The 21,080-nt window shown below is 39.7% G+C and overlaps 1 protein-coding gene across 2 annotated transcripts in view; it reads left to right on the top strand.

The window, feature by feature from the left end:
• UNC5C (unc-5 netrin receptor C) overlaps positions 1–21,080 on the top strand; it is a 240,106-nt gene that overhangs the window by 155,698 nt on the left and 63,328 nt on the right. For both annotated transcript variants that reach the window (XM_090139303.1, XM_090139304.1), the window contains exon 3: positions 15,895–16,038. In XM_090139303.1, coding sequence (XP_089995429.1) covers positions 15,895–16,038 — 144 coding nt within the window. The remainder of the gene's footprint in view (positions 1–15,894; positions 16,039–21,080) is intronic.

Genomic DNA, 21,080 nt, shown 5'->3' with positions numbered 1-21,080 from the left:
TGGTGCCTACAGAGAGAAGGCACTAAACGTAAGAGGTGATCAGCTTGGCAGCTTGCATCCTGCAAAGCCCTTTGATTCTACCACTATTGAGGCTACTTAGGTCTCTTTTGTTTTTTTTTTTTGGCTAGTTAGCACAATAGTTATGATACAGGGCACAACAGTAGCAGGTGAGATGCACAGAGGGTGGTGAAGGGTTGGGAGCTCAAGTCTGTGCTGCTTCTGGCTTCAAGCTTGTGGATAAGGAGGCTGGAGAAAAAATCCACATACCAGGATATGCCTATCTCTTATGTGTGCATGTGTTGTGTGCCTGTCTATGTATGAAGAAAGTGGGTGCACTGCCCTGTCTGCACATGCAGACATGAAATCCAGTCTGTCTTCTTGGAGCACCTCTAACAGCAAACTCTTTGTTTACTCACCTTGTAATAACCCAGAGCTCATTTATAAAGTAGTTCTGCTGCTCCATCTTGTAAGCCAAGCAACTGAGAACTCAGCACATTCTTCACCTGTGAAGTTTTACCACTCCTAAGTTCTGTTCTGTACAAATATGAAGAGGTGCACCATGCTGAAGTGCTCTTCAGCTGCCATTTTTGAACCGAGCTTTCCCTCTCTGGCCCTCAGGTAGTAAAGCAGAGCAAAGGAACCAGATAAACAGGCAATAAAATAAATGACAGGAAAATAGTAGAGGTCAAATATGCTTTCTTTTCTACAGCACAGGTTGTAGGAAAGAGAGGTGTCTAAAATACAGGTATAATGCCAGCAGTACTTCATCTAGGAATTGTAAATGATGCATGAAAGAGATAAATATGCTTTGATTTGTGAAAGATTATATGCTCATGGATTTTGAGCCTGTGGCAAGGAATTAAATCTGCCTAGAGATAATTAACTCTTCTTATAAGGCAAATTTGTTTCTGCCACCAATAAAACTAGAGAAAACAGCACAGCAATAATTGTGTGCAAGAGGAGGAATGAGAGTGCAGTCATACTCTCATTGAAGAGAGCAGCTAGACACTAATAGTGACCGTATTAAAAATGCTGATTTTTAAGAGGAGAGAAATAAACAATTCTCCTGCATTTGTTTATATGTATGTACATATATACATATACATATGTGTATATATCTTTTTCTTTATAATGGAAAAGGTACAAAGTCAGAGTTACGTACCTATGCACTTTGCAGTGTGTGCTATTTTAAACAGTAGGTAAAACTTCGCTGTGAGGAATACGCACAGGGACTCTGTGGGAGTTGTTACCTTCTGGTTGGAGAGAATGAGAACAGTAACAGTGACAGGGTGTTCTAGTACCCACTTTATTTAATCAAATTGGCCTGAAGAGAGCCTGGCAAAAAATTCCAGTGATTGAGCTTGAGAAGCCAGAAGCTTTACTTAGAAGATCATTAAATTCTGCTTTAAACTTCAGACTCTCTGGAATTTTTCTTCTTTATGAAAAAGTTAAGCATTTTCATAAAGAAGTCAAATGGGTGCTTTGAAAATCTTTAGTGCAGATCTTTGACTTTCATTTCCTAAGTACATGAAATACAAGGCAAGTCATGGTCTATTTTTTTATGTTTTACTGGAATATTTTCCCATTAATGTGGAAAAAATATATGTAAAGAAATAAGAACACTGGTTTTAAAAAGTAAAAATGGAAGTTGTTTTGAGGGAGCACATTTGATTTTATGACCGACTTTCATAAAAGATAATAGCAAAGAAAGTAGAAGGAACCCTGCAGAACTGCTGCTACTGGGGGCAAGAGAATTCCATTGTCAAAGAGTGGGAAGCTTAATGACATCAATAATTATTAGAGAAATTTTTGCACGTTTTCCAGATTATTGTGCCTCTAAAAATGGCTATGGCAAAAGATTTTATCTTGCTTGTCTGTTTTTTATGGAGAAATACTTACATGCAGAAAAAACGTTCTGTGGTGGCAGAAAAAAAAAAAAAAAAGCTGCAGACATACAGAAAATCAGTATCTTGCACCACTTTAATTTGTCCAGAGGGATTAAATGCTGCTAAATCAAAACAAATATTGCCCTGTTGTACAAGAGAGAGAAATCAGGACTACTGCTTATCCATTTGGATATGCATTGAAATAATTTCCCCATAAATATTAAGGTGAAATGATCTATAAACCCTCTCTTGCTCTCTGCAATGGCAATGACTTGTACTTCTTTGTCTGCGTCAAGCAAAGAGAAAACAATGTTAGGAACATTTCAAGTGCTAATGAAATGTATAGAGCAATTTGGTCAACATTCTGTTGGCCTACAACTTATTTTTCTCAGGGAGAGAAAGACTCAGGGAGTTTACTGATTCCCTCCTGAGTGCTCCTAACTAGTAGCAAGATGGAATAAAGACTCCTGCACCTGTCCTGAGGGCTCAGGTAATGCAAAATGAACAAGTTTATTTGTGCCATCACAGTGGAAAGACATGCTGAGGGAGGCTCTGTTAAGGACCAGGTGAAATCACCAATTCTTTTATCCATCTCTGGCATTCAGAAGCAGGATCTCAGGGGATATAACACCTACCAGGACATCCTAGTGCCACTTAGCCCTCAGCAGGGAATAAAGGTAACTCCCTGTACTTCCTTTGAGCTGTCCCTTCCACTCACCACTTCTCAAATCAATAAAAACAATGAAGTTAAAATTTGGATCAGAATAAGGTTTCTACCATGCTGCAGGTGGCTTCTCAGACTGCACTCAGCAAGGTAAATATGTTCTTCTTCTCAGACAGAAGTCTCAGACTTCTTCATTTCAGTCTCTTGACATAGCTGCTGCTATGATTCCTGTGCTTACCTCCCACCATTACCTTTTCCCATTAATAATGTATTTCTGGATGACTTGTAGATTTGATGAAAGGAGACTGAGCTTTTGACATCTGGTCAGCATTGATCTGGCAAATAGAAGGTTGTTACCTTAAGCAATGGCTTTGGCAGCATGTCAAGGGAGTAGGCATCCAGCTAGCTAAATCTTTAATAGTTCTCCCTCAACAGAAAGATCAAAGATTGACGTCTACCCCTTTGCCTTTAAGGCAGTTCTTGCAGGATGTTGCAGCCAACACAGCATGGAGAAGCCTCCACAGTGACTATCTGCTGTTCTGGCACCATTTACAGAGACAGAAATATCACTTCCACAGCACTCTATCACTTTCTTTTTCTCTGTGTGTATAGATCTCATGAAAGCTCTTTTGGTGTTTGTGGCATGATGTTTTGAGGCTGCATTGCCCTAGCAAACAAAAGCCCCAGCAATTTGTTTGACCTCCAGCTAACATTCCTTGTTGAAGCTGGGACTTCTGATTGCACAAAGATCATCTTACACCCTCTCATTTTGAGCAGTTGTGTGCTTTTGTCCTGGTATTTTTCATGAACAACAGAAACTATTGCTACTGTTAAAATGCAGCACTTATTTGAATATCAGCTGTGGAAAGTTTAACTTAGGAGTTTAGATATGAAATTTAGGTGCCGTGTATGAATGAGTCTAGGAGAGGAGTACAGAGGAGTATTGTTTTCCTTTTTTTCTCTTTTCCTTCTGCATGTTTGCTCTTTTCTTTCTGCATGTATTTCTTCCTTAATGCCTGTTTGCTTCTTCGTGACCTGCTAAAGCCTCTTAATTCTCTTTATTATTTTTCAAGTGTTCAAAATATGACCAGTTTCCCTTAGCAACTTCAGTAAGGAAATTACAAGTGATAATAAATGCTGCAGTTATGCCTCAGCCTGCAATATTTTGACTCTCTGGGGCAGAATACCGTAGGATTATGTTAGTATGGGTAACCACATATCATAAATAAGAATTGTTTTCATTCCACTGTTGTCATAAGCCATTTTATTTTCTGTTTGTCATTGGATCAAATCCATTACAAACATCAAGTACTCCGATTCAAAATAATTATTTCTTAGCAACATATTGCCAATTTTTAATTCTATACCTTCAATACTGTCCCCTAATCTGCCTCATTTCAAGGAAATTTAAAAATGTGTCCACGTGTCTTTTCTAAATGCTTCTATTAACGGTTTGGAGATGTGGGTTGGTCCATCTCCTTTAGTAATTCTAACTCTGCTCTCTGCAAGGATGCTATGAAACATGCCTAAATGTATGGACTGAAAGGCTGCAGCTGGTCCAGAAAAAGCAGCAGTCTCTGTTCCCAAGGGACTGAGATTCTGTGGAAAGGTACAGGATGTTTACTTACCTAGAAATATATGAGTAAACCCACAGTATTTTCCTATTTGACATCTTGTTTGGTGCTATTTCAGGTGCCACTCAAGCCTCCATTCTGCCCATCACTTCCTGTGACCTTGTGGGAGGCCTGTGCCCATCACTGCTGTGAGAGGAGCTCTTTCTTGTCCTCTTCCAGCTAGCACCTCCCAGATCACCCTGATCCAGCAAATTCCCCACAGCAAAGCTACTGTAGGCATTTTTAAAGAAGACAGTTTTTCCTCTTTTATCTTGAGTAATTAGTACATTTTGATAGAAAAAGAACCTTTTTGAATACTTCAGAAGCAACACATATATGCTCCTCCAGAGAATCCCCATTTTCTGGGATAAAAATTCAAAATGATGGTGTTTCTCAAATGATTTTGTTTTGTTTTGTTTTTGTTGTTATTGCTTTTTTTTTTTTCTTTTGGAGGAAATAGAGGCATCATTAAGTTCAGTACTTATCACAGGAAGGGAAGTTATATTTTTGTGTAGAGAGTAAGTACATTAGGCTCTACATTCGCTCTCCTGCTTATAGGTAGTGCAAAATCATCAGATGAACCCATAATTTTTTTCTCTTTAGTTAGTAAGATTGCAACGGACTTTGTAGATTTTGAATTTAACTCTATCGAGTATAGTATTTATGGTAAATAGCACACTTATAATGCATATATTACCATATAATTAATTTCTTCATTAATCATATGGTGCTACAGAAGGTTTTTATCCCTGTAATTACTTGTGGGAGGCAACTTCTAGCTCTTCCATCTAGACACCTTCTTTAAATGCTCATAGACCTGGGCATCTGTCTGTTCTTGTGCCATTGCTGTTGTTATGAGGGGACCAGCCACTTCCTGACCGGGTGCTCCTGTGTGCCAAAACAATGTGGTGCACTGATTGTTGGTTTGGGCTCGTACCAGCTCCAATGCACTGAATTCTCTTGCTCTGTCCTGCAAGGTATTTGGGGATGCTAACAGGGGGGTAAAAGGAGCTCTTCCTCTTTCTGCAAGTTAATCCTGCCTAGGCTCTTTCTGTGAGTAGTTATGGGCTCATGAGAAGAATCATTCCAAATTTTCTGTGGCTTTGCCATGTATCTCTGTGCAAATCACTCCACTTTTCAGTTATTTACCTCTGCTGAGTTCTCTGGGACAAAAAGATAAAAGTTTAGGGTATTTGTGCGTTATAAGGCCAATGAGTTTTGGCTTTGTTTGGCATGGGAAGTGAGTTTCAGTTGCTTTTTGGATACAGGAACAGAGGAGAAGAAGAGCAGAACCTGGACCTTGTGTGCTGCCCAACAGAAGGGCTGCAGCCAGCAACAACCTAAGAAGGGATGCTTGCATCCTATACATGTAGGTTTCTTAATTAAAAACATAATGACTCAGTCTGAAGTCTCTTCATTAAAATCCCAGGAAGTATTCAGGGAAATAGAGGGTTCAAATTATATCTTGCCTTTTCTTTGCTGAGAACAAGTGATAGCCCTGTTCTCACTAAGCAGACAGGCCTCCAAATCATTGCTCAGGGGGCAAGGCAGAGTAACAGATGTCACACATTGCTCTGCTCCATGCAAGATCTAATTTTGTGCTGCCTTTATGGGTTCATAGCTTGTACTTGTTTTGTCCTTCCCGTGCATTCCTTCTTCAGAGTTATTGAGCAACATGATGTGCTGGATACCAGCACAGCTGCCATTCGCTGCTCTTTCTCATCATGTTTTAATGGGGTGCCTTTCGTAACTCATAACTCCTCATCCTTCCTCATATTTTGATTGTGAGAGCAGAAAAGACATCTTTCATCAGTCTCTTCTGCATCTCTTCATCCCCCTGAACACTGATCTTCAGGCTCTCATGGTCTCTTCCATTATTTGGTCCTAGCTTTTGATTTTAGAGAGGATTGCAGCTGTCTGATTGCTGCTTTGGGCTTCCCAGTGGCTTGTGTAACAATACCTCTGCAATAAGTGGGATGTGGGAGCAGGCAGACCTTCAGGTTTGCCTGATGAAAGTCACTTCACTTAGTTCACTTGGCCTCTCTGAAAGCAGCTTCTTAACTTATTTTTGGTACAATAGTAAGCATGCCCCTAAATCAGCCATGAAACGAACACAGAACAACGGTAACAGAAAACGGTGTGGCTGTGACACATCTCCCCCAGCCTTCTGTTCCCATGTAAGTGGGCTAAAAAAGGAAAAAAACATCTTGAGAAGGCTCCCAGGTGACCCCTTGTGTCATGTTGTGTCTGTCCTTGGTTTGACAATATCTGCACCAGCCACTGAACCATGTCTCTGCATCAAGCACACAGAAATGGGGCAGCTTCACCTCATCTTTGCTTCTCATATCCATTCAGAATGGGCGTGGTACATGCATGCATATATGCACATGCTTTTTTATATAAATATGTCAGTAAGTCAATAACAAAATAACTTGATGTACATTTTTACCTTAAAATGTTACAAATATATTTATTTAAAGAAATACACACAAGCCCACTTATTGTTTCTTCCCTTTCCCAGCTCTTCCACTATGCAAAGAGAATGTAAACACGCTGTTCAAAATTCAGATGCTCTCCGGTGGCTTCCCAGATGTTTGAAGTTCAATAGAATTTTTTTCCCCCCTAATTTCCTCACTTCTTCTAGTGAAGTGCTAAACAACCATTATTCTTTTTTTTTGCCTGCACATTGAGATTCATCTGTAGGCTCCAAACTGCCTCAAAAGTGCTTCAATTTTGCATGAGCACTAAGCTGGGGACTGGGAAGCATTACCCACTGCTGAAGGCCCAGATCATTAGAAAGAGCATGTAAATCCTCTGAACCAGAAATAAAAAGTGCACAGATTTTCTTTGTGAAGTCTCAACTGCAGCTTTATGTAAAACATGAACCTCTGGCAGGATTTTTTCCTGGCCTTTGGAAAAAAACAAAACAAAAAACAAAAAGCAACAGTATCTTTTCTCAGCCACATGTGCCTCAACCCAAAGCAGGGAAAACTGGGCTTTGACTCAAAAGCTGCTAAGAGCTCATCCTCTAGCTTTCCTGTGCGAGTTCCCCTCTACCTTCTGCTTCCTCCTTTCTGGGCTGCTGTGCAGTGGGAAGGTTTGGGTGGGGGCTTCCTTGTACATTTCTTTCTACTCCAATACCTCAGGGATCTAAAATGGTGATGGCTGTGGTAGAAAACAGATGTACGCTTGCAGCAGTTTTTCTTCAGAGTCCTGCTATACCAAAGCACGACTATTTCTTTTGTACGAGGAAGAAGAAAAAAGAAAAGGGTGGGGGGAGTGAGGGGGGAAATAGCAACAATAAGCACACATTGTTACTTGTGGAAGAGAACAGCACATTTTGAAGCAATTTGCGCATATTAACACAAAAATACCATGAAACAAAAAATAGCTTCCATTTTTTAAAAAGTGAGGGGAGGTTGTTATTGTCTCTGAGATGTTTATAGGTGAGAAAGAGCAATTCAAAGTAATTTTAAAGTATTGAACATATAGAGAACAACAAGGTGCCTAGGTAATCATGGAATTGTTTGAGTTGGAAGGGACCCTTAAAGGTCATCTAGTCCTACTCCCTGCAATTAACAGGGACACCTACAGCTAGATCAGATTGCTCAGAGCCCCATCCAGCCTGACCTTGTAGATCTCCAGGGGTAGGGCATCTACCTCTCTGGGCAATCTGTGCCAGTTCTTCCTACCCTTATCATAAAAAACATTCTCATTCTATCCAGCTTAAATGTTCTCTCTTTTAGTTTCATTTCTCCTTGTCCTGTCACCACAGACCCTGCTAAAGAGTCTGTCCCCTTCTTTCTTACAGCCACTGTTTAGATTCTGAAAGGCTGCTACCAGGTCTTCCTGGAGCCTTCTCTTCTCCAGGCTGAACAACCCCAGCTCTTTCATCCTGTCCTCTTAGGGGATAGGAGAGTGATAGTGCACCTGCCCTATGAGGATGAGCCCACACAGCCCTTGCCTGCAGCCCACCTACTCCACCCCAGCAGGGACCAGGGCTTGCATTTGTTTTCCACCCATATCCAAGAATTCAATTTTGAAATCTTTCTTGCATCTTAAAACACTCGATTCTTCAGATGTTAATGGGAAAAGAACAAAACCAGCTTGTTTTTACTAAAAGAAAATAAAACCCAAACAGGATGCACGTTCTTTAATTCCAGTTCAAAGTAAAATCTCTCTGAAGACAGCCCTTTGTAATTTCTGTGGAAGTGAGTAAGTCAGTTAAAAAACAGTGCGGGAATGAGGATTTTAGCTCAACCTACTGCTGTTAATTGGTAATTAGATACCCTAGCTAATGTGCAGACTAGTGCAAACCTGATGTAGGTTGTAATGCAGAATTTTCATTAGGCTGTTCATCTGTACTAATTTGAGTCAAAGATGTATTTCTTTCCTAGGGAGAAAGTTATGAAGAGACCACAAATAGCTGGAAGCCTTTAATTTAAATATTTGAGCTAATATTTGTGGAAAATTGTTTGTAATCTGCCTTCAGTTGCTTTCTACCATCAGCCAGACACCAGTTAGGGAAAAGCAGCATCAAAGCAAAAACAGGTGCATGCAATCACAAAGGAGGATTGCTGAGTATTAAAGCTGTTTGCTTTTTTAAAATATCTCTAGATATCTGTGTGCCTATTTATCTTTTGTTGAGATTGCCACTGCTTTATGTAGAAAATAAGATATAGGCAAAGTGTGCCGTTATGCAATCATCTCTGTCCCATTAGGATGCACAGAGTACATTTTTCTCAGCAAGAACTTTAATATTTGAAGCTGTTCTTCTTGTACATAGCCTATTTATTCATTTTAAAAACACCACATTCTACAGCATAAGTACTCTAATGTTTTGGAGCAGAATTACTCTGTGGCTGTGAGAGATCCATCTCTGCAAGGGGGTAAATAAATTCCATTCTGTGCTGATTTTATGGTTACCTTTGTAAAAAGGTTATTTCACAAAAGTGATCAGCCTTCTACTGCAGAGGCAGCTTTCTGGTAGCACCTGAGATAAGCAATTACATAAATCAGACAGATCGTTCCAGACTATCACTAACTACAAAGATCATCACTCTTGGCTTTGGTCATGTGAATTGTACCATCAGAGAACAATAAAATGACAAAGGACTGTGTAATAAGAAACATATCTGTTAACTTCCATAAAGTCTGTTTATGGTCATACCACTTTGTTGTATGGGCTTGGCCACTTTCACAAAGTCAAAAATATGACTTTGGAATTTTGGATGAAGCTTTTTGTATGAAATGTAAGACAGATGGGGCCTATGAGAATGCTTTCATCCGTTTTTGCCAAATTCTGCAGAGATGATGCAGCCTCTTCTGAAATAATAGCAAAACTTCCATTTTAATTTTTCATATCAGGATTCTCCTTCCACCTTTTGTCTTGCTTTAAAGAGCATGTACAGGCGTGTTGTTAAAATACAGAGGCTGTTCTGAAAGTAAGGCCTCCTATTTTATTATATTGGCCCACAGTGTCAGATGCAGATGTTCTTTATATGGCAGTAGCGGTTGAACCTTCTCACCAATATTCCATGAGGTTTTGTTGCCGTGTGGCTTATAGCAGCAGAGGGGCAGTCTGACAAAATAATGTCTGACACAGGAGTGCATATGAAGCAAAGGTGTGGCACTGAACTTCTCCATGTGGAAAAAAAATGACATTCATTGATGCTTGATGAACATTTATGGAGACTAAATAGTAGATGTGAGCACAGTGATGGATGGTGCATTTCAGCAGTGGTGACAGTGACAGTGGGTCTCTTCTGCTGGTGTAGATTTTTAGGAGCATGGCATGCAGGCTCTTATTCATTGCTGGTGAAAATGCAAAGCTAATGCTGGTGGCTATGTTGAAAAAGAGTCTTTTGTAGCTGAGAATTTTCTCTATCAACTAGAGTTATCATGCTCTTTGTATCTGTTGTATTTTCCATAGAAATAAATAGGAAGCATTACTTTCAGGGTGACCTATGTACTGCCTGTAAGATGTGACTGTAGCAGCACTTGGCATTCCCTACACCATAGCTGTTTTGACTCCCCAGAACCTCATCTCTATCCTCAAGAAATATGGTCCCTGACCTCTATTTCCCTTCTGCGCAGCACAGAGAGAAATTTTGTGGAATTTAGGGGAACCTGTGACTGTCTAAGGAAAGAGAGCCAACAGTACCAGCAGCCAGTTTTGGCAGACTGCTCTTAGTACTGACTTCAAGACATTAAACTTGTAACGGGTTGCAAGTTGCTTGCATGCAAATAAGCTATATTTCCATACTTGCAGTGGCTGTGAGACACCTGCAATCTATATGCATGTATCACAACAGTGTCTTTCTCCAGACCAGCAGCTCATAAAGTTCAGTCTCCTTAAGAAATGTGTTCTATGGCATATGTGATTGCTAATTAATGAAATACCTCTCAGGCAAATGAAAGCACAAAAGCACAAAAATTATCTGAATTTCCACTTATAGAGAAAATAAATTATGCATCCTATTTCTTGGAGCTCGGAAGCACAGTTTAGTGTTGTAACTAAATAGCTTCTGGTTAGTACTGTGCCAGAGGGTCAAATACATGCCAATATAATGCTTCCACAAAAATTGCTCTGTTGAAGTCCTGAGGAATAGTTTCACACACACAGGGTATTAATATCAAATGCCTAACATTTATGGCAGCCAAAATATATTGAAATAATTTCTTGGCAGAGCCATTCCCAGTGAGGTGTGGATACTGACTTTGAAGCCTCAACTGACTCCGGACTGGAAAATTGCATTTGATTAATTGCTAATATTCTGATGTTTTCAGATGTTTACTGTGATCATTTCTCACCATAAGCAGTCATATACATTTGCAGAACCTTATAAGATATTTTTGTTTCCCTCTGGAAAGAAATGGCTCTGACTGGCATATCTGCTCCAATTAAAATCATTGGGAAATTTGCCAACTACTTCAGTAGGTGCAAGATAGAACCCATGAGTTATTATTGCAGTTACTAATAATGTACCATAATATCATACAATTACATTACATTTGCATACATTTAAAATGATAACATTTTTGCCTCTGAAGACCAGATTATGTAGCTCACAGTTTGTAGAGCCGCTAATAACTTAAGCACTTGGGGACTGTGTGAATGGAGTATGTCTGGGCTTGATTGTGTTTCTAGGATACAGCTTATAATAAGATAGTATATATATAAACCACAATCTCCTCCCCACTCTTTCTTTTGCTCCAAGAGGGGTAGTAATTTTATTTTGATGGGTACCCCTAGCCCATGCCTCTCCCCCACGTTCATGCAGCTGTGCTCCTTAGCAGCAGGCACGCTGAGCACAGCTCCCGTTGCCCTCTGCCTTGTTCTACCCATTCATCTCCTGTTAACATGCAAATACAAAAATATGCGAAGTTCTGGTTTCCTGCTGCTCCATTTCGGAGCCCAACTTGTGTCAGTCTCAGAAATACATTTAGTTTATTGACATTAATAATTGTGTAAATTGTGCTCCTAAATATGCAGAACTTTTCATTCTTGGAGAACCTATTTAATTTGTGGAATGCCATCATAAACTGATTATTGTGAGGCTCTGAGCCTTCTCGTAAGCCAGCCTCTGTCCTAACTAAATAATTAGTCTCCTAAAAGGTTTTGGACTTCTTTTTATGGAAAGCGTAACAATGGAACATCTTTATCTGATGTCATATTTAAGTGCTTTAAAAGTCTAATCAGTGTGTTTAAGTAGCCTGGCCTTGAGCAGGCTCTCTGACATTTTTGTAGCCCAACTGATCCAGAACCGTATACTCAGGACTGGGAGAAGACAACAAGAAGATTTTTTTAGTTTTGTTGTGTTGCTGTTTGTCTGTTTGTTTTTTTCCCAAAAGATTTTCATCCTTCCTTGCACTCAAGTTCTAAAACTTCTTACATTGCTAATCTCTTGGGAACTCTGCTGAATCTTTCCTCATTCACACAGATCAGAAGAGAAACACTTATGCAGAAAGAACCCAGCAACCCAAGAATGTGCTTTTAAGGAATTGTATTTTTTCAGTGTGCAATCAGCATTTATTTTGGAGAATTGTTTTAAATTACATTGATTCTCTGTATTTTTGTTTTAAAGCTTCTTTCTTCACAATCTTCTTGTTGCCAAGAAATAAGGTGGTCATAATTAGACCCAGTATCTTCACTTACCTGTGATAGACACCCAAGATTCAAGTGGCTGCAAAAGTGGGTACGGAAACAGTTCTCAGTTTGCTGAATGCAAATCAAGTTTGGATAAAGCAAGCAAATACCTTTCTCTTTCCCATTTTAGTTAATTGTCACAGGCAGAGTAGGAGATGGAAGTCCTGTGTTGATGCTCTTTGTGGATTTGTGCATAACATTATGAGGGATGTCAAGCTCTTTAGTTACCTACATTCCTGTTGTTTCCCTTCAGTTGTGTTTATTATTGCATTGCTTTAAAATAGGAAAATCATAACTTCTTTCAGATTGTGGCACAATGTAAGGAACTGTTTTAATTTTGGATTTTTGCAGCCTTCTCAGGTGTTTTAAGAAAATAGGGTAAAAGTATGCTGCATAACTTCACTTGCTGTGTAGTTATATGTGAAGAGCTAGACTGAGAGTATCAATGTATTTCTAGTAAAGAAGGTAAAATAGAAGAGATACTGTGTGAGAGGGGGTGACATTTTGCTGCTTATCACTATAGCAAAGTAGATTGAAAGGAATAAAATGAAGATGACTGTTTGAAGTCATCATCCTAAAGCTGTCTTGTGCTAACTCTACATGTGAAGTGTACGAACGATATACTGCTGAATGAAAGCAGACATACTGAACCACCTTCTCTATGAAATCTGATGTACAGCAATCTGTCAGCTGGTAACGAGGCTGTTGCTATCTGAAGTACCTTGGTAAATATCTTCTTTGTAACCCAGCCTCAAAAGGCATTTCCTATTCAGGTTATGGTGAGGCATGTTAGCAGAAGGAATAGGGTTGCGTTTTGATGCAGCAAGAGAAGGATATCCCTCTGTGCCTAACCCAGAGTCTGAAGCTGGTGAGATGTTCCTCCTAAATCATTGTGGCTCTTTGTGCAAAGTGATGTCCATGAGCAGTCCTGGGAAAGAGTGATTGCATCACCCTTCCTTGTGCCAAGGCAGAGGGAAAAGCAGCACAGTCAACAGATTCCCTTACATGCCTCAGATGCTTGCTGTGCAGCACAGGGAACAAATCAATATAGTGGAGATATCACTGTGGGGAATTTCTACGTTTTTGTCACCCAAAGTTCTGGTCATTGATCCTTATATCCCAGGTGATAACAAAAAGTCGCCATCTGCTTTGATAGATTCTGAATTTATAAAAAACAGTTCACCTTAAAGAAAAAGACACATTTTTTTTGCTTGTAAGCAGAAGGAGGCAGCAGCTGAAGGTATGCTCCTGTTTGGCCATGACATAACTCTTGGTATTATTTGATGTCCAAAGGCCAAATCAATTTGAATAACCTGATACCTATCAGTACTTTATGGCTCTCCCAAAACATACTAAGTGGGATAGTTTGTAATTCTGAATTAGGAAACATCTTGGAAATTCAAAGAAAAATATCCTGCTGGTATTGTTCAATGGGAGCTGTTTTTGTGTGGGTTTGTATCTTCAACAGGCTATCAGAGAAATGTGTTTGTGTCACAGATGTTAAAAATATTTCATAATCACTATTATTCAGGACTGTCATTATGAGCCTGCTTGCCTCAGCCTCTGGGTAACATAGTCCACTGTTCCATCAAATCCTGTCATAATCAGCCATATTACAAAAAAATAATATTGTAACCTCCTAAGGCTCCCTGGGCTAGTGTTATAAAAACTGGGAATGAATTGAAGTAATCTTTAGGCAAACTGCAGTTGCGCAGGGAAAATATAATGATTTTATGCATGTAATGTACATGTTCCCTCCTTCCTTTCTTCATGCTCTTCTCAAAAGGACAAAAGCTACCCCTCAGACCCCTTCTGCAGCCAAATTAGCTCATCAAAGCAGAACAAGTTTATATTATAGTGTTTGCTGCAAATCAGGTGTTCACACACGACTTTGATTTTCATTCTTTGAGCTCAGTTGCTATATATTTCATTTCAAGAGGGGAAAGCTATTAAGTATTTTCCCCAAAGTATCTGATTATTCAATGGCTGAAGATGTCAAGGATAATGAAATAAAAAAAAAGGGCTAGGCTGCGATGGTCTCTAGCAGGAAAATGCATCTCATTAGAAGGCATTCCCAGCAGAGAGGCCTGTGATATTACATGCATGAATTCCTTTCTGCTGGTGTTAGCTGAGTTTTGGAAGCAAACAGCATGGAGCCCCGGTGACAGTGCATGGGTGTGTACAAACAGTAATTAATCCTTAGCTCCCTGAATGGAGCCTCTATGAGGCTGGAGGCAAAATCAAAGGGCTCGCTTGAAGAACATGCAAGCCATCCAGGCAGGAGCATTCTCAGCATGAATATCACCTTGTAGTCTGTGTGGGGGACTTAAAGGGCTCAAGACTGTGCTCAGCAGAAGGGCTCATAGCCCAGCCTTTGGTATATGGTGATGGGAGATCACTGAGCAGGCTGTGAGCCAAGGTCCTTGCCATTCAGTTTCCTGGCAGTTCTAGAAAGAAAGAGAAAATCAGTCCTGCTACACAAAATATTTGCCTGTGGAAAATTTGTATTCAAGGCTGTTTGCGAGAGCACAATTCTGAAAAGGTGATGGTGTTTTGTGCAGGCAGACACATGTTAATGGTTTGTTGGTACTTTGGCATTGACAACAAAGACCAAATACATTGACAAGGAGTGCATGCACCTCCTTTCTGTCCTTCCTTCTGATATCTTGTCAGGGATTAAGAGTATTTTGGACAGGCTATGCCTTTTTAAGTGAAGAAAGAGGATGTGTTGGTATAAAGTTCAGTGGTGGCTGTTAGATGATTACCATTACCAACAATTCCTGCAGTGATATCTGAGATACCACAACACTTTCTTGCACTTAGAAGTAAAAGAGCTTCCAACAGAGAGTACTCTGTGGGAAATGTGGCCAAATCTGGTGGTCTGCTGGTAAGGGCAGATGTGTTTAGGGACGGCACTGAGACAAACTGTGGCCAGGGAGGCTGTCAGACATTGAAGTATATTGTAAATGTCTTACAAAATCATCTAAAAAATCCTGCAGTATTTCCAGAATGTGTGGCAGTAACAGTAACAGCCCCCAAACTGACATCTTGCTATAAATGTGCTGCAACACTTGTGCCCATCATTACAGAGCACCAAGACATTTTCTAAAATAGCAAAATCTATTTTTCTGTGCAGTTCAGTGTCAGAGCGAGCAGGATATCTCCCCATGGCGTATCCAACTAGCCAAAGCAGGTAAAATGCAAGAGGGCTAAGGGAGTTATATAAGCTTAATAACTCTATAATTTTCTGATATTTGTATGAAAATAAAACCAAGTTGGATCATCATTTGATGTAAATCATCCTGTGGACATGATACAATTTATGTCAGCTGAGGTGCTTATCCTTTTATTTGTCAAACAGACACATGATATGTGATAAAAGTCATGATCAGAGTGATTTATTTTTCAGTTATCGTTTCTTGTATTTTTGCAAACAAATTGTCGCTTTTCTTCTTTCATATCCTTATTGCTGCAAGATGGGCAGAGCATCAGAAGGTCTCAACCTTGCAAGCAGACTTCTGATCCTTCTTTTCTTCCTTCCTGTATGCATAATTCTGATCAGTGCTCTTTGTACCTTCCCAGGTCTGATTGTCCGTGAGGTGAGCATCGAGATTTCCCGCCAGCAGGTGGAGGAGCTCTTTGGGCCCGAGGACTACTGGTGCCAGTGCGTTGCCTGGAGCTCAGCTGGCACCACCAAGAGCCGCAAGGCCTACGTCCGCATTGCATGTGAGTGCTGTGCCGGTGTGGGAGGAGTGAGGGAAAGAGGAGTCTCTGCCATTTGGGAGAGAGAATTTGTGTCCCACACACTGAACTTTGTGTTTTCTAACGTTATGGATGTGTACTAAAGTTCAGTCCTTCAGACGCATAAAAAAAAATCTGTTTATCCTGTTTTTAAGAGCAAGGAGATGTTCAAGGTTAGGTTGGATGGAGCTTTAGACAACATGAGCTAGTGGAAAGCATCCCTGCCCATGGTGTTGGGGAGAATTGGACCATGTGATTTCTCAGGGTCCTTTCCACTCCAAACATTTTCATGGTTCTGTGATTCTGAGATCTCATTCTTCTCCCTTGTGTGGGAGGAAAGCAGCAAAAGCAATATTTCCTGTGTACAACAATTACATGTCTCAAGTGTCTGAAGCTAATGAGTAGCAACATTGTCAAAGCAAGCTCTGGAACAAGGTGACAAGCATTCTTTTATATCTAAAGCTACTTTTGCTACAAAAAGAAAAAAAAGCACATGTTTAGTATATCATGTAATGAGATTGGTAATATAAGACTGCAAGCTGTTGTCTCAGCCCTAACACTTCATCACTGTTATTCACGGTTACTAACCTCCATGTTTATTATGGACAACTCCCAGCTTAGTCCCCAAGAACTCAGAGCAGGCAGCTTCCTGAAAACAGATCTTCATTTGACTGTACAAATATTTAATGTTCATTAATTTTCAAAGAGCTGCTTTTCTTTGTAATAGAGTAGCCACACTTGGGACTCCTGTTTCATACAATCAAATCCTGTTTTATATAATGGGAACAAAATATTTCACCCAGAATTGTATCTCTTCCACAGTTTTCATCTCAACAAAAACACGTTTTGTGAGAAAAGGTCATTAAGAGCTGAGTTTCCAGCATACTTATATTTCCTGCACCAACCTTAACAATTTATAATGAAAACGGAGAAATCTTCCAGCCAAATAAAGTTTTTCATTGACACGTTAGAAGAAGGACTGATAGGATGACTCTTCTGTTTTAAGCTCTTCATTTAGAGCTTTATTCTTGTTTTGTTCTTGTGAAAGTTCTCAAATACACATTTTCAAATGCTTTTACTCCAAGTAACTTACTGGAAATAGAGGACTTCCACCTTTGAGCACAAGACTAGCCTCAGAGAAGAATTTCTCCAGAGTTAAGGTAATTAAAAATATTGCACATGGTCACTCTAAAAGATTAGAAATGCTATTAAATATGTATATAGTGTTTCCATATGCTAGAAAGCTTTTCAAGACTTCAGTTATTTTCTTATTTTGTACTGAAACAAAAAAGGCATTCCTTTTTTTTTTTTTTTTTTTTTTTCTTCCAAGCAGTCAGCACTTCAGGGAGGCTTAGCAATGTTTGAACAGGTTTTTTAGATTATGAGCTCTGTGTTAACTCATTAAGTCGATTTTCATGTCCTGCCAGTTAGCCTGTGACAGATGACCACTGTATTAATGCAGTTAGAAACTCTAAATACATATCACTTCCGTGCATTGTCACATCTATGCACTGAATTTTTATATATAACATAATCTTTGTACTCATACACAAGTTTTTTTTTTTTTTTTTTTTTTTTTTTTTTTTTTATATCAATTGACATTTCTTCCCAGGTGTCCAAATTTCTATTAAAAATACTCATAATACAGATTTTACTTCTTTTTCTTACCATATTGTGGAGAGAGAAGAACAGTTTAGTGATTTTTGTAGTGTCTTGGGCTTTCTTTTAGAATAGTCTAATTAAAGAAATTCTAGGGAGTATTACATGCTTGTCACTCAAACATGGCTTTGGTATTTTAGTGTAGATTTTATCATTTGTTCCTGAGCTTGGGATTCTTCAACAGTTTTGACTTAGCCAAAGTCAAAACCTTCACTCCTTGGGACTAGGAGTTGAAGTGTTAGGCTGTCAGACTGCAGGTTTTCAAACAACTGTAGAGACACCTGTGCAGAATTGTCTGTTTCCAATTTCACAGATTTCTATAAATTTCTCAGGGAACTCAGGACCACTCTTTTAAGAACTCGAACAGCTGATGAAGGCTACATGCCTCCCTCTGTGATGTGATTTTGTTTGCAAGATTACTATTTTAAACAGTGAACTATGCTGTATCTTTGTTTATTAATACTCACAATATTTATTTCAGAGGATCAAATCTGTACTATAATGGTTGTGTCCTACCTAAACTTTAAATACATCTGAAAAGTCTTCTACACAATGTGCCATGAGACTGGGATATAAGGGAGGGTCTGTGTAGTATTTATGAATCTGGAAGACCAAGGATGTCCAAGATTTAGGAGAGGCAGAAGTGTCCAGTTCTGCCTGCATTTGTAGTTGCATGCTTATGGCACCAATGCAGTTCTCATTTTTAATTCATACAAAAGGGGGTGCTGATACCTCTATGTATCAGTGAAGTGAATGGAGCATTCAAAGTATTCTGCTTAAGCTAAATTATGGCATATTTTTATACCCAAACCTGGTGGTGTCATCTCAATAGCTGCAACTGTAGCATAACTTGCCATTCCAATCACATTAAGAAAAAAAATATTCTGCCATTCTCCCTCTCTTCCTTCTCCTTCTTTCTCTCTTTTCTCCCCTATGATCACTGGTCTTATTCTGGAATTACAGTGTCATCTCAAAGACTGGAGCCACACTCTGTTAAAACAAACAAACAAAAAAATAGCATTCAACATCTCTGTTCACTGAGCGTGTAATGGAATTAACTGAAAAGTAATTTGAAAGTGTGAAAAATGTGCATCCTGGAAAAGTGGCTTGTATTTGTTTAATGCAGGGTCAGGCATGTGTCAGAAAGTATATAACAACCCAGTCAATGAAAGTTCTCTATGAAAATCAATTGCAGCATCGCCCTGGCCAAGTAAGAGTTTCAGTTATTCAGGAAGGGAGTAATCTATAAATATGGAGGGAAGATGCTGCTACATTTTAAAGGCTGCTCATGCTAGCAATATAAACAGGAAGAGTCTCAGTCTAAAGCCAACATCCAGGCTCCTCTAAGTGTTCGTGTAGGGTACGAAGCCACTCCCTTCTGGGCTGTCTTTTTCTGAAAACGAGGAGAAACAGCAGGTGATAGAAACATCATTATTTTCAGCTTCTTTCGTATGCCATGGAATTGATCTTCCTGAGGCATTAGACTTCCCATGAGAGCAGAGCTGAGCCTTTTGTCCTCTTGAACCAGCAGATATGCTGGGATTCATTTTCACTCTCTCATTCTTGATAGCACAGTAAACTGCATAGTGGGGGCTCTCAATGTACATCTTTGTGGAGCTGGAAAAATATAATATCGTTCTCTGGCTTAGCGGTCTGTGAAAGTGCTAAAATGCATTTCCTACTTGTTCACACATTTCTTATTTACTTCAGGCACATCCTGCCAGGTGTGTTGGAGTTGCTAATAGGTTTTGATACAGTTTTTCTGATCATGGTTTGTTTGTTTTTTTTTATAGTTACTTTCATTGACATAGAGGAAGGGAGGATTTGAGGTGCCTTTTTCTTTGGCTGAAAAACATCAAGCCTAGTATAAAGTTTTGATGTGAATTTTATGTAACAAGGCAGATGTCATTGAACAGCTAAGACCTAACAGAGACAATTCCTATTAAAAGGATGAATGAGGCCTGAGTGAGCAAGAATTAAACCCACCAGGAAATGCATCTGATAAAGACTAAACAATAGCCACAGGATTTGACCTAATTTTTAGATCAGATAATAACGGGGTGGATAAGACAAATTGCTTTGAGCCCATGTGCAGAAAGCAGCCTCACTTTTCATTTCCTCCAGTTCTGTGGTGTAGCCTCACTGACTTCATGATGTTAACCCAGCCCGTCCTTGAGAAGGTATAATGAGAATGTGAGCTGTGTGAGCTGTTGTCCAGTTTTCAATTTGTTGAAAACTATTAAGAAAATATCAGCTTTCACTGTAATTTCGTTGAATAATCTTTTTTAGTCTAATAAACTGATTAGTTTTCCTTTTTTGTTACTTTTTACCTTAAATCAGAAAGGAAGAGAAAGGAAAGAAAGAGTTTTATTTTTCATTTTAAAAAGCCCTGATGTAGTAAGGAAATGAACTTGTTAATCTTTTGTATAATTTCATATTCATTTCTTATGTGCTAATCTAAAAGCCTTTTTCTCCCCAGACATTTTTTCAAAGGAATGTAACTAATAGATGCATGTCAGATGCTGTATACTGATAAGATAAATGCGGTATCGAAAAGTAGACTGGCTTACCTGACGGTTTATCTCCACTTACAAGGGTATACAGTCATAAAAGTAGCAGATATGAAAGAAATCACGGATTCATTATTGACACTCCGTTATCTCATCTTTTAGTATTGGGGCTGCAGTGCCTTTCTTCTTCCTGCCTTCACACACATAATCCAGGACAGTGCTGTGGATGAGGGAAAGGCTGTTGATGTAGTCTGCCTGGACTTCAGTAAAGCCTTTGACACTGTCTCCCACAGCATTCTCCTGCAGAAGCTGGCAGTCCGTGGCTTGGACAGGTACACTCTTGGCTGGATAAGGAACTGGCTGGAAGGCCGGGCCCAGAGGGTGGTGGTGAATGGAGTTAAATCCAGCTGGCGCCCAGTTATGAGTGGAGTTCCCCAGGGGTCGGTGCTGGGGCTGTCCTGTTTAATATCTTTATTGATGACCTGGATGAGGGCATTGAGTGCACCCTCAGTAAGTTTGCAGATGACACCAAGCTGGCTGGAAGTGTCGATCTGCCTGAGGGTAGTGAGGCCCTACAGAGGGATCTGGATAGGCTGGATAGCTGGGCTGAAGCCAATGGAATGAAATTCAACGAGACCAAATGCCGGGTCCTGAACTTTGGCCACAATAACCCCAGGCAACGCTACAGCCTTGGGGTGGAGTGGCTGGAAGACTGCGTAGAGGAAATGGACCTGGGGGTATTGATTGATGCTAGACTGAACATGAGCCAGCAGTGTGCCCAGGTGGCCAAGAAGGCCAATGGCATCCTGGCTTGTATCAGAAATAGTGTGACCAGCAGGAACAGGGAAGTAATTGTCC

This window comes from Phasianus colchicus, chromosome 4 (assembly GCF_987193195.1).
Source record: "Phasianus colchicus chromosome 4, bPhaCol1.hap1.1, whole genome shotgun sequence".
NCBI lineage: Eukaryota > Metazoa > Chordata > Aves > Galliformes > Phasianidae > Phasianus > Phasianus colchicus.
The sequence above is the reverse complement of the archived record's forward strand: the minus strand, read 5'-3'. Positions and strand labels throughout refer to the sequence as shown.